Here is a 17,188-nt window from a genome sequence, read left to right as displayed (position 1 = left end):
GAATGAGCTGCCCTGACACACTGCTCCCCTCGTGGGCCTGCCTTTTCCTTGCCAGTTTGTGTGTTCCTTCTGGCTTTCCCATTCCCATCTTGCCCTCTCCCCACACTGTAAGCTGGCAGGAGCCATGTCTTATCTAAGCTACAGGAGTTTTGCCTCCGCTCTCAGTCTCTGATTTTGGAAGGAAGGGGGTGAGAGGGGAGAAGAGGGGCAGAGAGAGGGCAGTGGGGTTTCTGGGCGTCTGCTCATGGCTCCCCTTCTGCTTCCTGTCCCCCCAGGTGTTTGCCGGAATGCAGCACTACGGTGTGAATGGCTACTCGCTGCATGCCATGAACTCCCTCAGTGCCATGTACAACCTCCACCAGCAGGCAGCCCAGCAGGCCCAGCATGGGCCTGATTACAGGCCCTCTGTGCATGCCCTCACCCTGGCTGAGAGGCTGGCTGGTAAGATCAATTTGGGGATGGGGGGGAGGGAGCGCATGGGGGAGGGAGGGGTCCCCCTGGGCCATGCATCCCACAGATCTGTGCTTCCTCATCATTCTCTTCTCCCACACCCACCTGTAATTACTTTTCGAGCTTTACCTCATGACATAGAGAGTTAGTGTTGAAGCTGTAAAATGGACTTGTGCCTCAGCCGCTTCCTCTCTGGGTGATCTTAGGCAAGTTCCTTCACATCTACGAGCCTTGGTTTCCCCTTTTGTAAAATGAAGGGGTTGGATGCCATGACTCCCTGCTCTCTGTCTGGGATCCTAGGTTTCTTAGCCCACCACAAATATCCCCTCTTTTTAAAAAAAGAACTTGCTCACCAAATTACATTTTTAACAGATGTAACAGGAAAACAAAATAAAACAGAAACGTCCATCTTCCCTGCCTTCCTGCTAGGAAGGATTTTCTCCAAGGAGCTTCCAGAGGACTCTGATCCCATCTCTCTGGTACATTTATCATGTGATATTGAGTTTCTCCTCCTCCTCCTCCTAGAGCCACAAGATCAGGGACTTTAATTTTGTAAAATTAGCTTTCTCATAGCACAGGACCCAGCATCCTGAACCCAGCAAGTACTCAGTCTACATTTATTGGGTTGAATGGCTCCCTGTTGCTGGGTATGAGACACTCTGGGGTATTTCCTTCCATTGCAGGCCACCCATATAGTCTTTAAGAGCCAAGCTCCTAAAATGGGGTGGAACTACTCAGCTGAGAGGTCCAAGGGGTCTTCGTGGACTCCAAAGTGACCCAAAATTGAGTTCCTGGGCCGCCTTCTCTATGATAGTTCTTTCCTGAGTTCTCTTTGTTCTCAAATGATCATTTTCCCACTCTCCCATTTACATGTAGTATTACTGTTCCCTTCCAAAAGAAACTAGGCAATTACTTGGAAGTAATGACTGTCTCATTTTGGTTTTGTGGCCCCAGAGCCTGGCACACAGTGGCACACAACCTGGCATAGCAATCCTGTTGAATTGGCTTGAATTGGTTAGAGCTGTTCCATGACTTCAAATTTAGCAAACATGAATTAAGTGCCTACTGTATACAGAGCTCAAGGAGGCCAACAGAATAAGACTAACACAGTCCCTAGCTTCACAGAGCTCACAATCTAAGAGAGGCTGAAGCTCAGTTCTCCAACACACTGCTTTGGGAGGATTTAGGCAGAAATATGAGCTCAAAAAGAAATGTCATTACAGATGGCGGAATCAAGGAGGGCTTCCTGGAAGAAAGTACCCTGTAGCCTAATAGATAGATAACTGGTTCTGAAATAGAATGTAAAGGGAATGGGGTGGTAACCACAATTATGTGACTTGCCTAGGGTCATGCAGTAAGTGCCTGAGGTCCTCCTGACTCCAGGGCCGGTAATCTTCCATCTCACCATCCAACTGCCCTGAGAAGGAATGATTTTTAAACATTTTTTATTATTATGGAATTATTAAAATTATTATGAACTTGGTAAGCATCCACAAACTTGCATACTTCCCTTCCACAAAAAAGAATGGAAATATCCCTTAGGTCCAGGTTTGTATATTTTTAAAATTATAATTCACAATTAATATGGTACCCCCAACACTGCCCAGCTTGTCTATATCTCCTTTTGACCTCTGGGGGGAAGTGATTTGAAGGTAAGCTTTAAAGAATGGGCATACATTTACCAGATAAAAAAGGAAAAGGGAGAAAGCACTTATTAAGTGCCTACTGTGTGGCAGGCACAATGCTAAATCTGTTACAACTATTGTCTTTTGATTCTCACAAAAACCCTAGGAGGTAAGTACTATTATTAGTCCCGTTTTACAGTTGAGGAAACTAAGGCAGACAGACTTGGTCAGGATCACATACCTAGGAAGTATCTGAGGCAGCATAGGCCCAGTGTTCTATTTACTGTGCCACCTAGTTGCCTTTCTAGATAGATAATTAGGGAGGCTAAATGTTCCTGCCAGAGAGAATTATGGAGAGCAAAGGTTCTGAGCTAGGACAGTTGCACAGGGCATACAAGAGAATCAACTATGACTGGAGCAAAGCTCCAAAGCTTTAAGCTTTCATGGAAGGGACTGATCTAAGATGCAGCTGGAAAGTTAAGGTGATCCTGGGTCTTAAATGTCAGACAAATGAGTTTAAATCGAAAGGGAGGCAATAGGGTCTCCTCTAGGGCTTTGAGGGGAGGAGTTCCACGGCCAGTTCTGTGCCTAAGGAAGATGGGTCTGGTAACAAAGCAGGGGATGAATTAAGGACAGAATAGACTCAGGGGGTTCTATTAGGAGCCTATTCCAACAGGCTAGGTGGGTGACATTGAGGATCTTCACTAGGGAAGTGGGATAGGGATAGAGAGGAGAGAAATGGTACAGGTGGAATCCACAGAACTTGGTCACTAATTGGAGATGACAAATGAGAAAGAGGAAGGAGTCAGAGACCACCCCCAGAGACTGGGAGATGGGATCAATGGGGGGGGGCATAAAAAGGGGAGCAAAGTTTCTATGTGAAAATCACAAGATGGTGGACTCTCCGATCTTTTCTGGCCCTTATATGAAGAAGTCCTCTGGGAAAGGATGGATGTGGAAGCTAGGTTAACCGAGGCATGCGTGGAGAGATCTGGGACTCCAGCTGAGCTCCTCACCTGGCTCTCCAGCACTCTTATCCTTACACATCCATCTTGTATTCTCCTGCTCCATAAGCCATTTGTCCTTCTTGCAGGAATCACAGCATCTCTATTCTGGAGGCAGTAATTCTGCTCCGTGGGGAGCCAGATACCACTTTGAGTGGTGACTTCTGCAGTGAGGAATATTCTCTCATCCTGCTCTCCTTTATGACCAAATGCAATTTTATGGGATAATCTGTGGGTTAGGAGTCAGTCTTTGGATAACTGGGGCTCAGGCTGGGTTAAGGCTCAGAGTTACTTTTTCAGGTGATTATTTATGGCGTCATTGGCCTAGATTCAGTGACCTCTCAGCTTCCTATGTCCTTCAGCCCAAAGGGATTTTAATTACCCTGAACATACCCTCTTCTGAACAGTAATGTTCAGACTATCACTAGAACTGCATATTCTACTTGAAACTTGAGCAGTAATCTGATTCAGAGGTGATCTGCTAAGGCTAAGAACAACAGTGGCCTTTCCCCTGGGGTTGGTCATATGTCCCCTGGAAAACATTCTAAAAATAACAACAAATTTAGCAGAAGAGCATTGATGAGCTATCATGTATCCAGAAGAAGGTAAACAGAATAGTAAGGAGAAGTTGAAGGAACTTGAGCCTAGAGTCACTTAACTTCTGCCTGCCTCAGTTTCTTCATCTGTAAAATGGGGATAATAATAGTATCTACCTCCCAGGATTATTGTGAGTATAAAATGAGACAATATTTGTAAAGCACTTTGTGTAACCGAAGCAGCCATGCTCACCCCACCCCCACCATCATGATTCTTCTTCTCCAAGACAAGAAGAATGTCCCAATAAGCAGAAAGGATGGCAAGAGAGGGGTCACACTCTCTGTCACTGGAGGTCATGATTTCATAAGTTTTAAGCTAGGAGGGCAGTTAGAGGTCATTGCAAATCCCCTTATTTGATAGAGGAAATTCAAAAGGGAAGTGGTTTCCTTCATGATGTATAAATAGCAACTAGCAGAGCCATAGCTGGGTAGTTCGTGACCATCCATTTTTTATTAGAATCCAAAAGGCCATTTGGCCAGGAAGACTCCCATTCTGCAATGGGTCGGCCTGGATCGTGGCTGGCATCTTGTTCAGCTTCAAGACTTTGATTCTAAGTTGGTGGAGGGCTGGCTTTGGGAAGTGGGGAGCAGGCAGTCTTGTACATGCTCTTCCCTAATTCCCATAATTAAATGGGCCCCCCTCTGTTTACCCTCCAACGGCTGTACATTTCAAGACATCATCTTGGAGGCCCGCTATGGCTCTCAGCACCGAAAGCAGCGCCGCAGCCGCACGGCCTTCACGGCCCAGCAGCTCGAGGCCCTGGAGAAGACCTTTCAGAAGACCCACTACCCGGATGTGGTGATGCGGGAACGCCTGGCCATGTGCACCAATCTGCCAGAGGCCCGAGTGCAGGTAAGACTCGCCACCCTCACACTGCCTTCCCACCCTCTGCCCATCTCCTTCCTCCTCTGCTAGCTCCCCTGGTTTTTCGGCCAAGCATCAGCCCGGTCTTCCATTTGCATTTTGTCCCTTTTCCGAAAGACCGAACTTCCAATTTAATAAAGTGGGGAGGGAGGAGGGTAAAGGCCAGCTGTGTGAGCTGAAAGTGGGTATAGAGCAAGATCGTAGGGAGGAGGGACTGAGCTGGGGAAAGGACTGCTAGTGATGCTCCCTCTCAGCCCTGCCCTGCCTAATTCCTATTTACTAGACACCTCTCTCTCTCTCACTCTCTCACTCTCTCACTCTCTCTCTCCCACCCACCCCGTGGGTCCGTCTCAGTCTCTCTTTCTCTCTCTTTATCCCTCTCTTTCTTTCTTTCTCTCTCTCTCTTTCTGTGTGTGTCTCAGTCTCAGTCTCGCTCTCTCTCTGTCTCTGTCTCTCTCCCTCTGTCTCTGTCTCTCTGTCTGCCTGTCTCACACACATTTCCAACTCTGTTCCCACTGCCATTCTTCTCTTGGATTGCCTGTTCACCTCTTCTTCCCCTTTTTCTCTTCCTTCCTCTCACCTGCAAGGTATGGTTCAAGAACAGAAGGGCCAAGTTCCGTAAGAAGCAGCGGAGCCTGCAGAAGGAGCAGCTTCAGAAACAGAAGGAGACCGAGGGCGGGCACGGGGAGGGTAAAGCCGATGTCCCCAACCCAGATGGCCAGGCTCCTGCCCTGCCTGACTCTGAGCAGTCCTGTGTTCTGCCTGGCGAGCCCTCCGCTGAGCTACATCTGACCTTGTCTGAGCAATCAGCTGGCGAATCAGCCCCCGAGGACCAGGCTGACCGGGAGGAGGAGGAGGAGGAAGCTCGGGGAGCCATCGAGCAAGGCAAAACTGAGAAGAGTCCAGGTCTGGACGGCAAGGGCTTCAGCTGCAAGAGGAGCAGCCCCAAAGCAGGTGAGGCCCAGGGGGAAACAGGACATAATGCAGGAAACAGACCCATCTTTGAGAGGGAAACTGCACGGGGCCTCCGCAGGAGAGCTCCCGGTGCTGAAACTCTTAGAGAGAGTATGAGGCCCATTGTTTGGGAGTCAGCATCAGAAGGGAGGGTGAGTCAGAGGTTACACTGTCGAGAGAACAGTGGATGTGGGAGAAGCATCTTCATATCAGGAGAAACTATGAGAGTATATGGGATAGCAGAGGACACGGGGCATCAGAAGAACCTAAATGAGAGAAAACAGTGAGAGAACCTGGGGACTGGAAAGGATGGTGCTGGAGACGACCTACGGCAGCCCACAATGCATCAGGGAAGACAAGCTATAAAGGCAGACAGCGCACGGGGAGTGGACTATGTATCAGAGCAGACAGGGTATTTCTTCGGTGAGCGGGGAGGAGGGATACACTTTCTCAGGGGAGAAAGTATCAGAGGAGGTACTGCGTCTGAAAAGACAGTCTGTCTGTCAGAGGAAACGGCCTATTGGCAAAGACAATGTATCAGAGGAGACAGGCAGGCTATTCGAGGAAACTGTATTGGAGGAAAGGAGGAATCGCTCTTAGCTGAGACGGTGGATCGAGGAGAGAGAGTTATCTTGCAGGGGAAAAAATGTAACGGAGGAGATCATTGCTCAGAGGAGACGTTACTTAGAAGAAACAAAGTATCCGGGAGACACCGTGCGGGACCATGTAGCAAGGGGATATAAAGGGAGGCTTTATCGTGGAAACAATGTAGCAGAGAATTTTTCGGGGAAGTACTGCGTGGGAGGGCTTAGGGGAAAGGGGTTAGTGTGCCCGCCCACCACCATTTCCACCCCCCACTCTTCCCCCATTCGGCCCAGGATCCTGCCTCTGCAGCCCCCGGGCTGACCAGTGTTCGGGAGACCTCGGGGAGCTGGGGGAGGGAAGGGGTGAGGGGTTCGGGCGGTCAGCCGGGGTAGCTTTTGCGTCGCGGTTAACGGGCCTCCTCCACGGCTGTTCTTGCAGACTCACCGGGCGGCACGGCCTCAGGCCCCCTGCCGCCGCAGACCTCGGGCGCCGGGGCCGGCGGGGGCGGCGGCAGCGTCCTGGGGCCCTCACACTCCTACTCGTCTTCGCCGCTCAGCCTCTTCCGCCTGCAGGAGCAGTTCCGCCAGCACATGGCGGCCACCAACAACCTGGTGCATTACTCATCCTTCGAGGTGGGCGGCCCGCCGCCCCCAGCCGCCGCCGCCGCCGCCGCCGCCGCGGCCGCGGCCGCCGCCGTGCCCTACCTGGGCGTCAACATGGCCCCGCTGGGCTCCCTCCACTGCCAGTCCTACTACCAATCGCTGTCGGCCGCGGCGGCCGCGGCCCACCCGGGCGTGTGGGGTCCCCGCTGCTCCCCGCCGCCCCCGGCGGCCTGGGCCCCCCGCCGCCGCCGCCCCCAGCCGCCGCGGCCGCCGCCGCCGCCGCCGCCTCAGCCGCGCTGAACAGTAAGACCAGCAGCATCGAGAGCCTGCGGCTCCGGGCCAAGCAGCACGCGGCCTCCCTGGGACTGGACACGCTGCCCAACTGAGCGGCGCGTCCCCAGGAAGGCACACCTCCACCCAGGCCCCTCCCCTCCCCTCCCTAACCCCAACCCGCCCGCAGCCTCTCTCTAGGCCCGGGGCCCGACCCAGACCCTCCTCAGATCCACCCTGGGCAATGGGACCGGCCCTTCCCGGCCGTCTCCGCCCAGGAGGTCCTGCAGACCCCATCTTGGTCCGGAAGAGACGGACCTCCCAAGGCCAGGGCGGCCCGAAGCCCCGTCCAGGTCCCTTCCGGGGTCCAGGACCAGGTTCCCTTCCTTACCACTCGCCCTCCCCGGACGCATCCCGGAGAGGCAATCCCCCTCCCTCAGACCTTCCTGGCGCTGTCTCCACCCGCGCCGGGACGATCCCTGCCTCCTCCCCGTGGGGGGTGGGGGTGAAGTCTACACCTGCTGCCCCCCTGCATGGCCCTGGGAGGGAGCTGGTGCGGAGGGGAAGGAAATCTGTCTCTCCCCTTTGAACTCAACTTCCCCCACTTTCCACCCCTGACAGCCCTAGAGAAGGAGCAACAGCCTTCTACCTTTGACCCCCAGCTCCCTCCCTTCGTAACTGGATGTGTGGAATGTGATATAAATATAAATATATAAAGCTCTATTTTCAGTCCCCCCCCCCCCCCCCCCCCCCTCTTCTCGTTTCCTTTCCCACTTCCCCATCATCCCCCAGCATTGGCTCCCAGTCCCTCTGGCTCTATGTCTGCCTTCTCGGCTGTGTCTCAGTGCCGTCTGTCCCACTTGTGGTTCTAACTCCTCTCTTTTCGGGTCGTTTTCGTCCCCTGCTAAGGTCCCACAGTCATGTCCACCTGGCATCAGGCAACTGGGTCCCCCCTCCCTCCTGTCTCTGCCTCCGCTTTTCCTTCCTCTCCCTCACCTTTTGGTCACTCTCTCTCCATTTCTTTCCCTTTATCTCCCCTTCAACCTCTCTCTATTTTTCTGAGTCGCAGACTCTCAGAGCCCGAAGGGACTGAAGGAGTCCTCCAATACCATATGGACAGGAGGAAGCTACTTGGGTTCCAGGGCTGCCACCTTTGCTTGAAGACCTCCAGGAACAGGGAGTTCACTACCTCTGGGGCAGGTCATTCCACTATGGGACAGCTCTTTCTTCCCTGTCTGTTTCTTGAAATCTCATCTTTCTCTCATGTTTTTCTCAGCTTCTGTTCCTCTTGGTCTTTCCCCTTTATTCTCTTTTCCTCTCACTAACTCTCCTCACCACCCACTTCCTCAGTTTTCCCAGATGGCAAATGTGGTCCTACCTGCCTGTTTTGGTGCCCTCACCCCAACAGTTAAGCTTCATTTTGATTATGCTTGTGCTATTTTTTGGATTCTCCCTTCCGATCTACTCCCATTCCCCCCAGCCAGGGTCACTAGCCCAGCCCACCCCACCTTACCCCATAAAAACCAATCTCTGGTGTGACTGTGACCTTAGAAAAGAAATCTTGAGCAGGAGAAAGAAGTGGCAAGTCCTGAGACAACTGTGCTCCTTAATTTTCCAGAGCAGGCAGTAGTGGCAAAGTTGCTCCTTGTGTCTCAAATATAATTTTTATGATGTCAGGCTGAAAGGGACTTTAGAGATCATTTCTTCTAATCTCTTCATCTTACAGATGGGAAAACTGAGACTCAGATGAAATAAGAAGCTTGTCCAAGGTCATACAATGTCAAAACTGGCAGGAACTTCAGAGATCATTAGCTTCATTTCACAGATAGTTAGAAAAGGGCCCAGGGATAGTAAGAGGGATGAACCAAGGCTATATAGGACTTCCTCCCCTGAGCTCTTATTCTTAGTTTATTTGAGGGTTCTTGAAGTAAGGTATAACAGACATGAAGAGATTTTGTTTGAAGTGGGGTTGGGTGGGCAGGAACTGGATATCCAGCCTGATATGACCTCATTTGACTCAGTTCAACCAATAAGGCCCAGAGCTCTTCCTGTTCTTCTCCAACTCCTAGGACAGAGAAACACACATGCTCAGAAGGCCTGGGTGACGGTGGGTAGAAATACCTTACTGGACTGAAGAGCAGGTAATTTACAGTTCTTCCTGAGAATGAGAATGGGATTGAGATTAGAGGATAAAGGGGGTTTCTTGTCCTCTGAACTAAGGAGCTGACTTTTCCACTTAAGGGGAGAAAACCTCAAAAGGCAAGAAAACAAAAAGGGAAAATAGAAACTCGACGTCTAGCTTTTGGTTCAGGAAAGATCTGTTGTCTACCTGAGACCAGTTGAACAAACCTTTACACAGCTCCAGTGATGCTAAACTAGGTCTGGGGATCCCAGAGTTCAATTTGGCTTTGATGATTAATCATTGTGTGACCTTGGCAGCTTTTCCCTTGGAACTGTTGGCCACTGGTAGAATTAAAAGGTGACTTCCCATCTTAATGATCCCATATTTCCATGTGTTCCCATAGCTCTGCAGAAGCCTTTACTTAGAGAGATGAGAATTCAGTGCTGGAAACAGAAAGCTAAGTAGAAACACAATCCATCGATTTGAAGACAGATGGAGCTTGGTTTTTGGCCATGATCCATAAGCATCACATATATATGCAGCCTACCTTAATGCGATCCCGATGGGGGCTGAATTCTCTCAGACCAAGATGTGAGCGTTTCCCTGAAGAAGAGAAATTTTGAACTAGGTCCCTCCTTCCCTAGATGCTTTGTGGTTATCAGGACCCTTCTTTGGGGCCTAGCCTTTCTCTGACTTCCGGAAATTCCAGTTCAGAACGATCTTGAACATGCACCTTTCACTTTTCAGGCCCCAGGTTTTATTTTTTTTCCTCCATAAAAGAAGAGAGTTGGACTAAACGGTCTCTCAAGTTCCTCCCATCTCGAAAGCTGATGATCCTCTTATTATTACCATACCATGAAGCTTTCCAGGAGCTCCAGAATTATGCCTTCAAGGCCTCTCTTCTTTGTCCCTCTCCCCATCTCAATTTTCCTAGAACGGGGATCTTCCTCCTGGGTACAGAGGCCTGAAAGCCCTGTGGGGGCTTTGCTTGAATTATCCCTAACCCTTCTACCAAATGCCAGCAGAGATCCCCAGTCCAGGCAAATGTTTCTCAGCCATATTCCTCCCATTTACCAGAGAATGGCTGAATTAGCCTCTTGGGATAATGAGAGGTAGTCACTGTAGTCTTAGTGGCTAGGAATTAATAAGGCTGTTGACTTCCCTAAAGTTGGTTGACTTCCCTAAAGAGTTGGTGTTGACAAATGTGTATTAGCCAGGATTCCTCAATTATTCCTCTTCAGATCTAAACTATCCTAGCACCTGAGGCCTTTCCCCTGATCCAATTGCTCCAGCTCCCTCAGGAAAGGCAAGTTTGGGGGAGAGAAAAAAAAACTGGGTTGGAACCACTGGGTTTAAGGAGGGGATCTGTGCCCAAGAGGAAGGCTGGTCTGCTCCTCCCAGGTTCATATCCCTTGATTGGTCAAGGATGGGGTTACCCATAGGACTTGTAGGAGGAAATTTAGATCAGGGATCCTTAACTTTTCACCCCAGAGGAGTCCATGGATAAATTTCTGAGGGTCTAGGAACTTGGATGGGAAAAACACATCTTTATTTTACACCTAATATGCCTGTCAGTTATATAAAAACATTCTGAGGAGTCTACAGATTTCATCAGAGTGCTCAAGAAGTCCATGATTTAAAAAAAAAAAGATTATGGATTCCCAACTTAAAACCTATCTAGCCCAATTTACAGAGGAGCAAACTGAGGCCCAGTGAAGGCAAAGACTTACCCCAAATCATGCACATATTAGGTAATAGAACAAGGATTCTTTTGTAGAACCCGTTTACTCCAAATCTAGTCTCTGGTAAGAGGGAGTTAAGGTTGCCAGGGACTTCCCACCTGACATAGCTAGGGGGCAAGTAGCCTTCTGGAAAAGTTAGGGAATCAATTTGGGGGGAGGTGATCTGTCTACCTTCTCACTCCTTGCCCCCTCCATCAGTCTCCTTTCCTGAGCTTCTTCTAGGGTCCATGATCATGAGCTGAACCGCTGAAGATGGGTTAATGAAGAAGAGGAGGCATCAGTCTTGAGTTTTAGGAGCATCCAGGCTGATGGGGGAGATTAGAAGAACCTCCAGGCAACCAAAGCTAAAACAGGAAAGAAAAACTCGAGGAAGGTTTTGAGGGCTCAGAGGAGGGAGTGATGAACAGCTGATCTGGTCTGAGGAGGCCTGGAGAAACAGGGAAGAAGAAGAAGGATCATCAGGAAACAAAGAGCTGGAGGTGGGGCTGACTTTAGAAGGCGTCTGGAATTGTAAGGAATCTGCCTAGCTGGAACAGACTGAGTTAAGGGAATTAAGGCCAGGAAGGGAGTTTGGGACTGGGTGGCAGAAGGTCTTAAAGTCCAGGCTGGTGAGCATGTACTCTATTCCATGGGACATAGAGAAGGGGTCTGAGGGATAGAGTTCTGAGATGTTCTGACATGATCAGAACTAAACTTTAGGGAGATAATTGGGGCAACAAGAGGAGGTTGGGGCAGGGAAAGTTTCATTTTTGTATTTGGATCCTGCAGTGCCCAGAATAGGAGCTTTGCACATCAGAGATGCACAATAAATGTCTAATCGGTCAGATTTTATTTTAACTGAATTCAGAAAGTGGAGCTAGAACCCAGACAGTAAGTTTCCATTTTTGGTATTTTTTCCCCACCTACTGGAAAAGTGGGAGTGGAAATAGTAACCCAGAGGCGGGGGCTCTAGGGGCCTGGCTAGATCTTGGGGAGAAGGAGGAGGGTTTAGCCACAGAGTCTAAGAACTTTAGCTTCTGTACTTGGGAGACTCCAATCCCAGTAACCAGTAGTACTTGCTCCCCCAAACTCCTGTCCCCCATCTCTGTGAACTCTAAGTAGAGTTCCATAAGATTAGGAATCCCAAGGTGAGGAAGGAAAGCCTGTGCAAGTTTCTGACTCTGGTGTCATTGGCAGATAATGGTCACTTCACCCTTCCAGGGAGGGGGTGAGCATAGAGACCATTAAATCAGGGACTTAATTGAAGGTGATGTTCAATGTTCAGTGAACCCAGCTAACTCAGGCTTGACTCAAGCTTTTGACCCTGTAGGTGTAGTCCTTCTACACTTTCCAGCTCGATTCAGTCATTTTTGCCTGAGTTCCTGAGAACCTAGTCTTGCTTGGGCTCAGCTCCTCCTCTGAGGAGGAGGGCACATCCCATCCATAGGATCAAGAGATATACATGTGCTCACGTGTGTGTGTGTGTGTGTGTGTGTGTGTGAGAGAGAGAGAGAGAGAGAGAGAGAGAGAGAGAGAGAGAGAGAGAGAAAGAGAGAGAGACTGAGGACTTGGCAACCCTATTCCCCAAAAGACTTATACCCCAGTTGTCCTGAGTATATATGGATTGCTACTTCTGACCCCAAGAAAAGAAGTCAGGCCAGCCCAAGGGAAGCCCATTCCCTGCACTGCTCAGTTATCACTCCAGCCTCCTGATATATCCTTCTTGGGTCTCTGCCCTTAGTCCTGCCTTTACCCTTGCCTCCCAGTTTTGTCGAAAGTTTGGAGTAGAACCAGTCCCCAGGTGATGCCCAAGAGATCATTTGTCCCTAAATACCTGTGAACCTCCAGACTTTCCCATCCCCACCCTCAAGCCCCTTGGCTGGCGGGCTGTACAAACTGCTGTAAAAACCGCTATTGTGTGACAATGTGTGCTTAGAGATCATGGCCTTCCCATGGCCAAGACACTGTAAGGTACAATATTTATTTATTCTGTTAGTTGGAAAACCAGACCCCAGGCACATGCCCTTGCCATTGGCCCCACTGCTGGGCTCCCATGTGCCGCATGCCGCTCGCTCTGTGCTGTGTCTTTTCTGTCTGTCTGTCCAGCTTCCTGTGACCTCGTGGCTGTTTTTCATACTCCATAAATAAAAGGCAAAAGGCCCCAAGAGAAAGGTCTCAGGTTCTGTTGATTGGGGGTTGGGGAATGGGGATGGGAGTGGGGAGGGAGATGGGATTTTTGTCTTAAAAGTTGCTGTAATGAATCAGTATGATCTGGGGAGTGGGTGTGGGGTAAAACACAGCTCCTGTTCTCAGAGAGCCCCTAGTGGCAGGTGTGGGAGGATCAGAGATTCACACAGATACACAGACACATAGACACACACATACCACCACCACCACCACCAGAGATAGAAAAACAGCTGAGAAAGATGAGAGAAGAATTGGGCAATGAATGATTTGACAGGAAGCCTGGGGAGGCTCTGAAATGAAAGAAGTCATAGAAAAGGAGGTGAAACAGGCAGGGCTGGGAATTATTTCATGAGGAGCAACTGGTCATCATAATCCTAGGGCACATTTCTAGAGCCGGGAAGAAAAGCAGGGGCAGAGACAGGAACTGGGCCAGAGATTGGGCCAAAGATAGCCCAAGGATTATGAAACTCATTTTAAAGATCCCAAAAGATCACCAATGGAAGGACTACAGGGTCATCTGATGCCAACTTGTCTTTGATAGAGATTCTTTTGGCAACATTCCCAACAAATGGTCCTTCCAGACATGCTCCATCGAAGCAGACTCCTTACATCCTGTGACAGTTCCCCCTCTTTGGGGGCTGTTATTCATTTTAAAGGAATTTTTCCTCAGTCTACCTCTCTGAAACATTCGCCCATCCTTCTGAGTTCTAGCCTCTGGGGCCAAGCAGAACCAATTAAATCCCACTTCCTGTATAATGGTAGCTCCTTCCTTTATAATCCCCCCATCACTTTTCTCTTCTGGCTAAACATCCTTTCCTTATTTCTGTCGATTGACCCTCACCTGACATGTACTTGACGTCCTGGTCACCCTCAGGATCCTCTCCAGCTTCTCAGTGTGTCCTTAAAGTATGGGGTCTAGAAGTGACCCCAGCATTCCTTTTGGGTCTGATCAAGTGAGGTTACAATTGTGTCACTGGTTCCTCAGGCCTGGATCCTGGGCATTTTTAAGGGCAGCTTAAAGTGACATTAGCTTTCTTGGTTGCCCCAGCACAGGGCTGACAGACAGCTGGAAGCCACTAAAATCCCCGGATCTGTTTTAACAAGAAACCTGTTGTTCAATTACACTGAACAAATCCTCCTTTCTGTTCTTGTGAAATCGATTTTTTAACCCAATTTAGAATGGGACATTTCTTCCATATTTCTTGAGTTTGGGTCCATTATTTCTGGTCTACAGTGATCTTTGCTTATTCTCCCACTCTGCCTACAGCTTTGTGTCACTGGCATTTTCCACAAGTATGATGGCACTGCAATCCAGAGGGGTGGGGGCAGGAATGAGCATTGATTAAGCAATTATCGTATTCCAGGCAACTGTCCTAAGTGGTTTTTGTTTTTGTTTTTTAAATAAATATCTCACATGTTGGGAGGTAAGTACTATTATTATCCCTATTTTATAGTTGAGGAAACTGAGGCAGAAGTTAAATCATTTTCCCAAAGTCAGATAGGAAAGAAGGGGCTGAAGCCAGAATGGGGGACTCCAGTTCTTTCTGACTCCAGGCCACACTGCACCACTGACTAGAGAGAGGAACCAATTTGTCCAGGATTCAGACAGCTGTAGTGATGAGCTCATTGCCATCAGGCCCACCTCATTCTGTTTCCCCAAAATGCTTGGTTCCAGGTTCAGATGGAATTCAAAAAGGATCCAAAAGGAAAGGCTCCAGAAGATCAGCACAGCCCCTCTCAAAGGGGATTGGGCTGCTTTAAGAGCAAGCAAGTTCCTCCCATTGGAAGTCGTGGAGTGCTTGCTGTACGTGGCCATAGTGGGCATCTTGTCAGGGGGATACTGAACTTGGTGTCCTGAGGTTTTCCTTCCCACTCCCATTTTATGTGTTTCTAGGATTTTACAGCTAACAAAACTGAGGCTCAGAGAAATTAAATGACTCCATGAAGTCCCAAAGCTAGGGAGTAATCAGTGAAGCTGGAAAAGCGAGGGGCTTCTGCCTCCCCCCTAAGGCTCTTTCCATTGAATCGCCAGCCAGAAGAAATATGCAGTCCCCACCCCCCACCCCCGTGGGAGTGGGAAGAGGCTGTGTGCACAACTAACTCCTCTTGGTCCAGATGTGAAATGGAAACTCTAAAATAAGGCAATAACTGGATTTTGTTGGCAGGGGATTTCTCCATGGGAAATGCAGAAAGGAGGAGCCTTTGGAGACAACCCGAAGCTTGGATGGCAGAGTGGGGAATACACGCAGGAGGCCACAAACAGCCTCCCCCCTGCCTTGCTCATAGTCCTTCCTCTCACCACCTGGAGGAGAAGCAGCTGATGAAGAGAATCCCATTTTCCAATCATTCCCAGGAAAGAGTGGAGGTGGAATGTGGCAAGGAGGGGTCAGCAGCAGAAAGTTGGGGACTTCTGGGTAGATAGGGACCGTCCCTTTCCAGGGCCTCTTTCCCAGGGACCTCCCACTCCCATCCCCAATTGCTTTTGGCTTCTGGGCAAACAGATGAGGAGGCTACACTCCCTGCCCCGCCCCTCTCCGCCCCCCTGCCAGCTCTGTCTGAGCTTCCAACAAAGACCACTCTAAAGGGCTGGGGGTGAATGTTTGGGGGGGGGGAACCTGACACCTGAGGTTTCACCCACCCTTATCCTCAAGCCCAGACCGATGGTCTGCCCCACCCTAAGGCAGGAATGTGTCTGAGGGGCCCAACCTGACTCACCTTCAGCCCCAGTTGGGGACCAGTAGTCCCTGCCCAGACATCAGCCAAAATAGACATATCCCACAGTCACAGTCTCACATAGATCAGTGATGGACTGGAAGAAATGAAGGAAGGAAACAGACATTTCAGGGTCTAATGTGTGTCAGACACTGCTAAGTTCTTTATAAATATATAATTTGATCCTCACATCAACCCTGAAAGTTAGGTGCTATTATTATTTCCATTTCACAGTTGGGGAAATTGAGGGAGGCAGAGTCTGATTGAGGATACACATACAGGAGATTACTGACAGCTTTGCCTTATATGCCCTGTCTATATTTCTCCCACTCACCACATGGAGGAGAGACAGCTAGGGAAGGGAGCTCTAATTTATTTCCCATCATAATGGTGCTCTTCTTAGGAGTAGAGATTGAATGAGGCTGGATTTTTTCCTGGTTGAGTCTGGATTTGAATTCAGGTCAGGTTAAGTTCTATATGATTCTCAGAGAATAAATAACCTCCTCACTAACTATGGCTCTCTCTGGGTAACAGTCCCACTTATTAGTTTAGCAATTTATTTTTGAAAAAAAGGGGAGGGGGAGAGGGAGAAAGACAGAGGAGGAAGAGGAGGAGGAAGAGGAGGAGGAGGAGGAGAAAGAGGAGGAGGAGGAAAAGAAGACGAAGAAAAAGAAGAAGAAGACGACGAAGAAGAAGAAGAAGAAGAAGGAAGAAGAAGAAGGAAGAAGAAGAAGAAGAAGAAGAAGAAGAAGAAGAAGAAGAAGAAGAAGAAGAAGAAGAAGAAAGAGGAGGGAGGGAGAAGGGAAGGAAAGAAGGAAGGGAGGGAGGGAGGGAGAGAAAAAACAAGCTGTTTTGGTGAACTCTCCATAACTAGATGAGTTTAAGCAGAGGAGAGTTGACCAGTACAGATTGATTTACATCAAAATATATTTAATCCCAACTTCTCCTTACAGGAAACCCCATTTTCTCCCTGAACCTACAATATTTCACCAAACCATTGTCCCATGACCTTGGAGCCAACAAAGTACACAAACAGGAAAGAATCTAGAAGTATTCAATGTTTTAATTCTTTACATAAAAGAAACAATAACGCACAATAGCATCTCTGCCACATGGCTGCATACCAATGTTTTCTCCCAACCAGCATGCTTCCCAGGAACTTATGGATGCAGTTCAAGGTAGCTAGGCTGAACTGGGCCTTCTGGATCAGAAGCTCTCTAATACAGGAGTCAGCTAAAGCTCTCTCAGTGCAAGAATTCTGTCTTCAAGTATTTATCCCTGGAACAAGGATCGGACGTGTTCTTGGTTCTAGAGCAATGACTGGAAATGGCAAAAATTCAGATTTATGCTCAACATTAGGAAACCATCTCCTCATGGTGCCAGGACTTTTTGGATCCTCCCAGTTAGTAGTTCTCAAATGGAGTTACATTGAGGTTTTATTCAGCTCCTTCTCACACTAGAAAGCTTTCCTAGGTTCTAAGTACTTTATGGGTCA

At 49.1% G+C, this 17,188-nt stretch overlaps 1 protein-coding gene across 1 annotated transcript; it reads left to right on the top strand.

Moving 5' to 3' along the window:
- The first annotated feature begins 287 nt into the window (after positions 1 to 287).
- On the top strand, positions 288 to 7,123 carry DMBX1 (diencephalon/mesencephalon homeobox 1). The gene is given in 5 exon segments (XM_031969186.1): positions 288 to 439; positions 4,333 to 4,528; positions 5,128 to 5,494; positions 6,518 to 6,880; positions 6,883 to 7,123. Coding segments are annotated over 5 exon segments (1,263 nt in total). The 3' UTR covers positions 7,068 to 7,123.
- Positions 7,124 to 17,188: the final 10,065 nt, after the last annotated feature.

This window comes from Sarcophilus harrisii, chromosome 4 (assembly GCF_902635505.1).
Source record: "Sarcophilus harrisii chromosome 4, mSarHar1.11, whole genome shotgun sequence".
NCBI lineage: Eukaryota > Metazoa > Chordata > Mammalia > Dasyuromorphia > Dasyuridae > Sarcophilus > Sarcophilus harrisii.
Note: the sequence above shows the minus strand (reverse complement) of the source record. Positions and strands in the feature narration are given on the sequence as shown.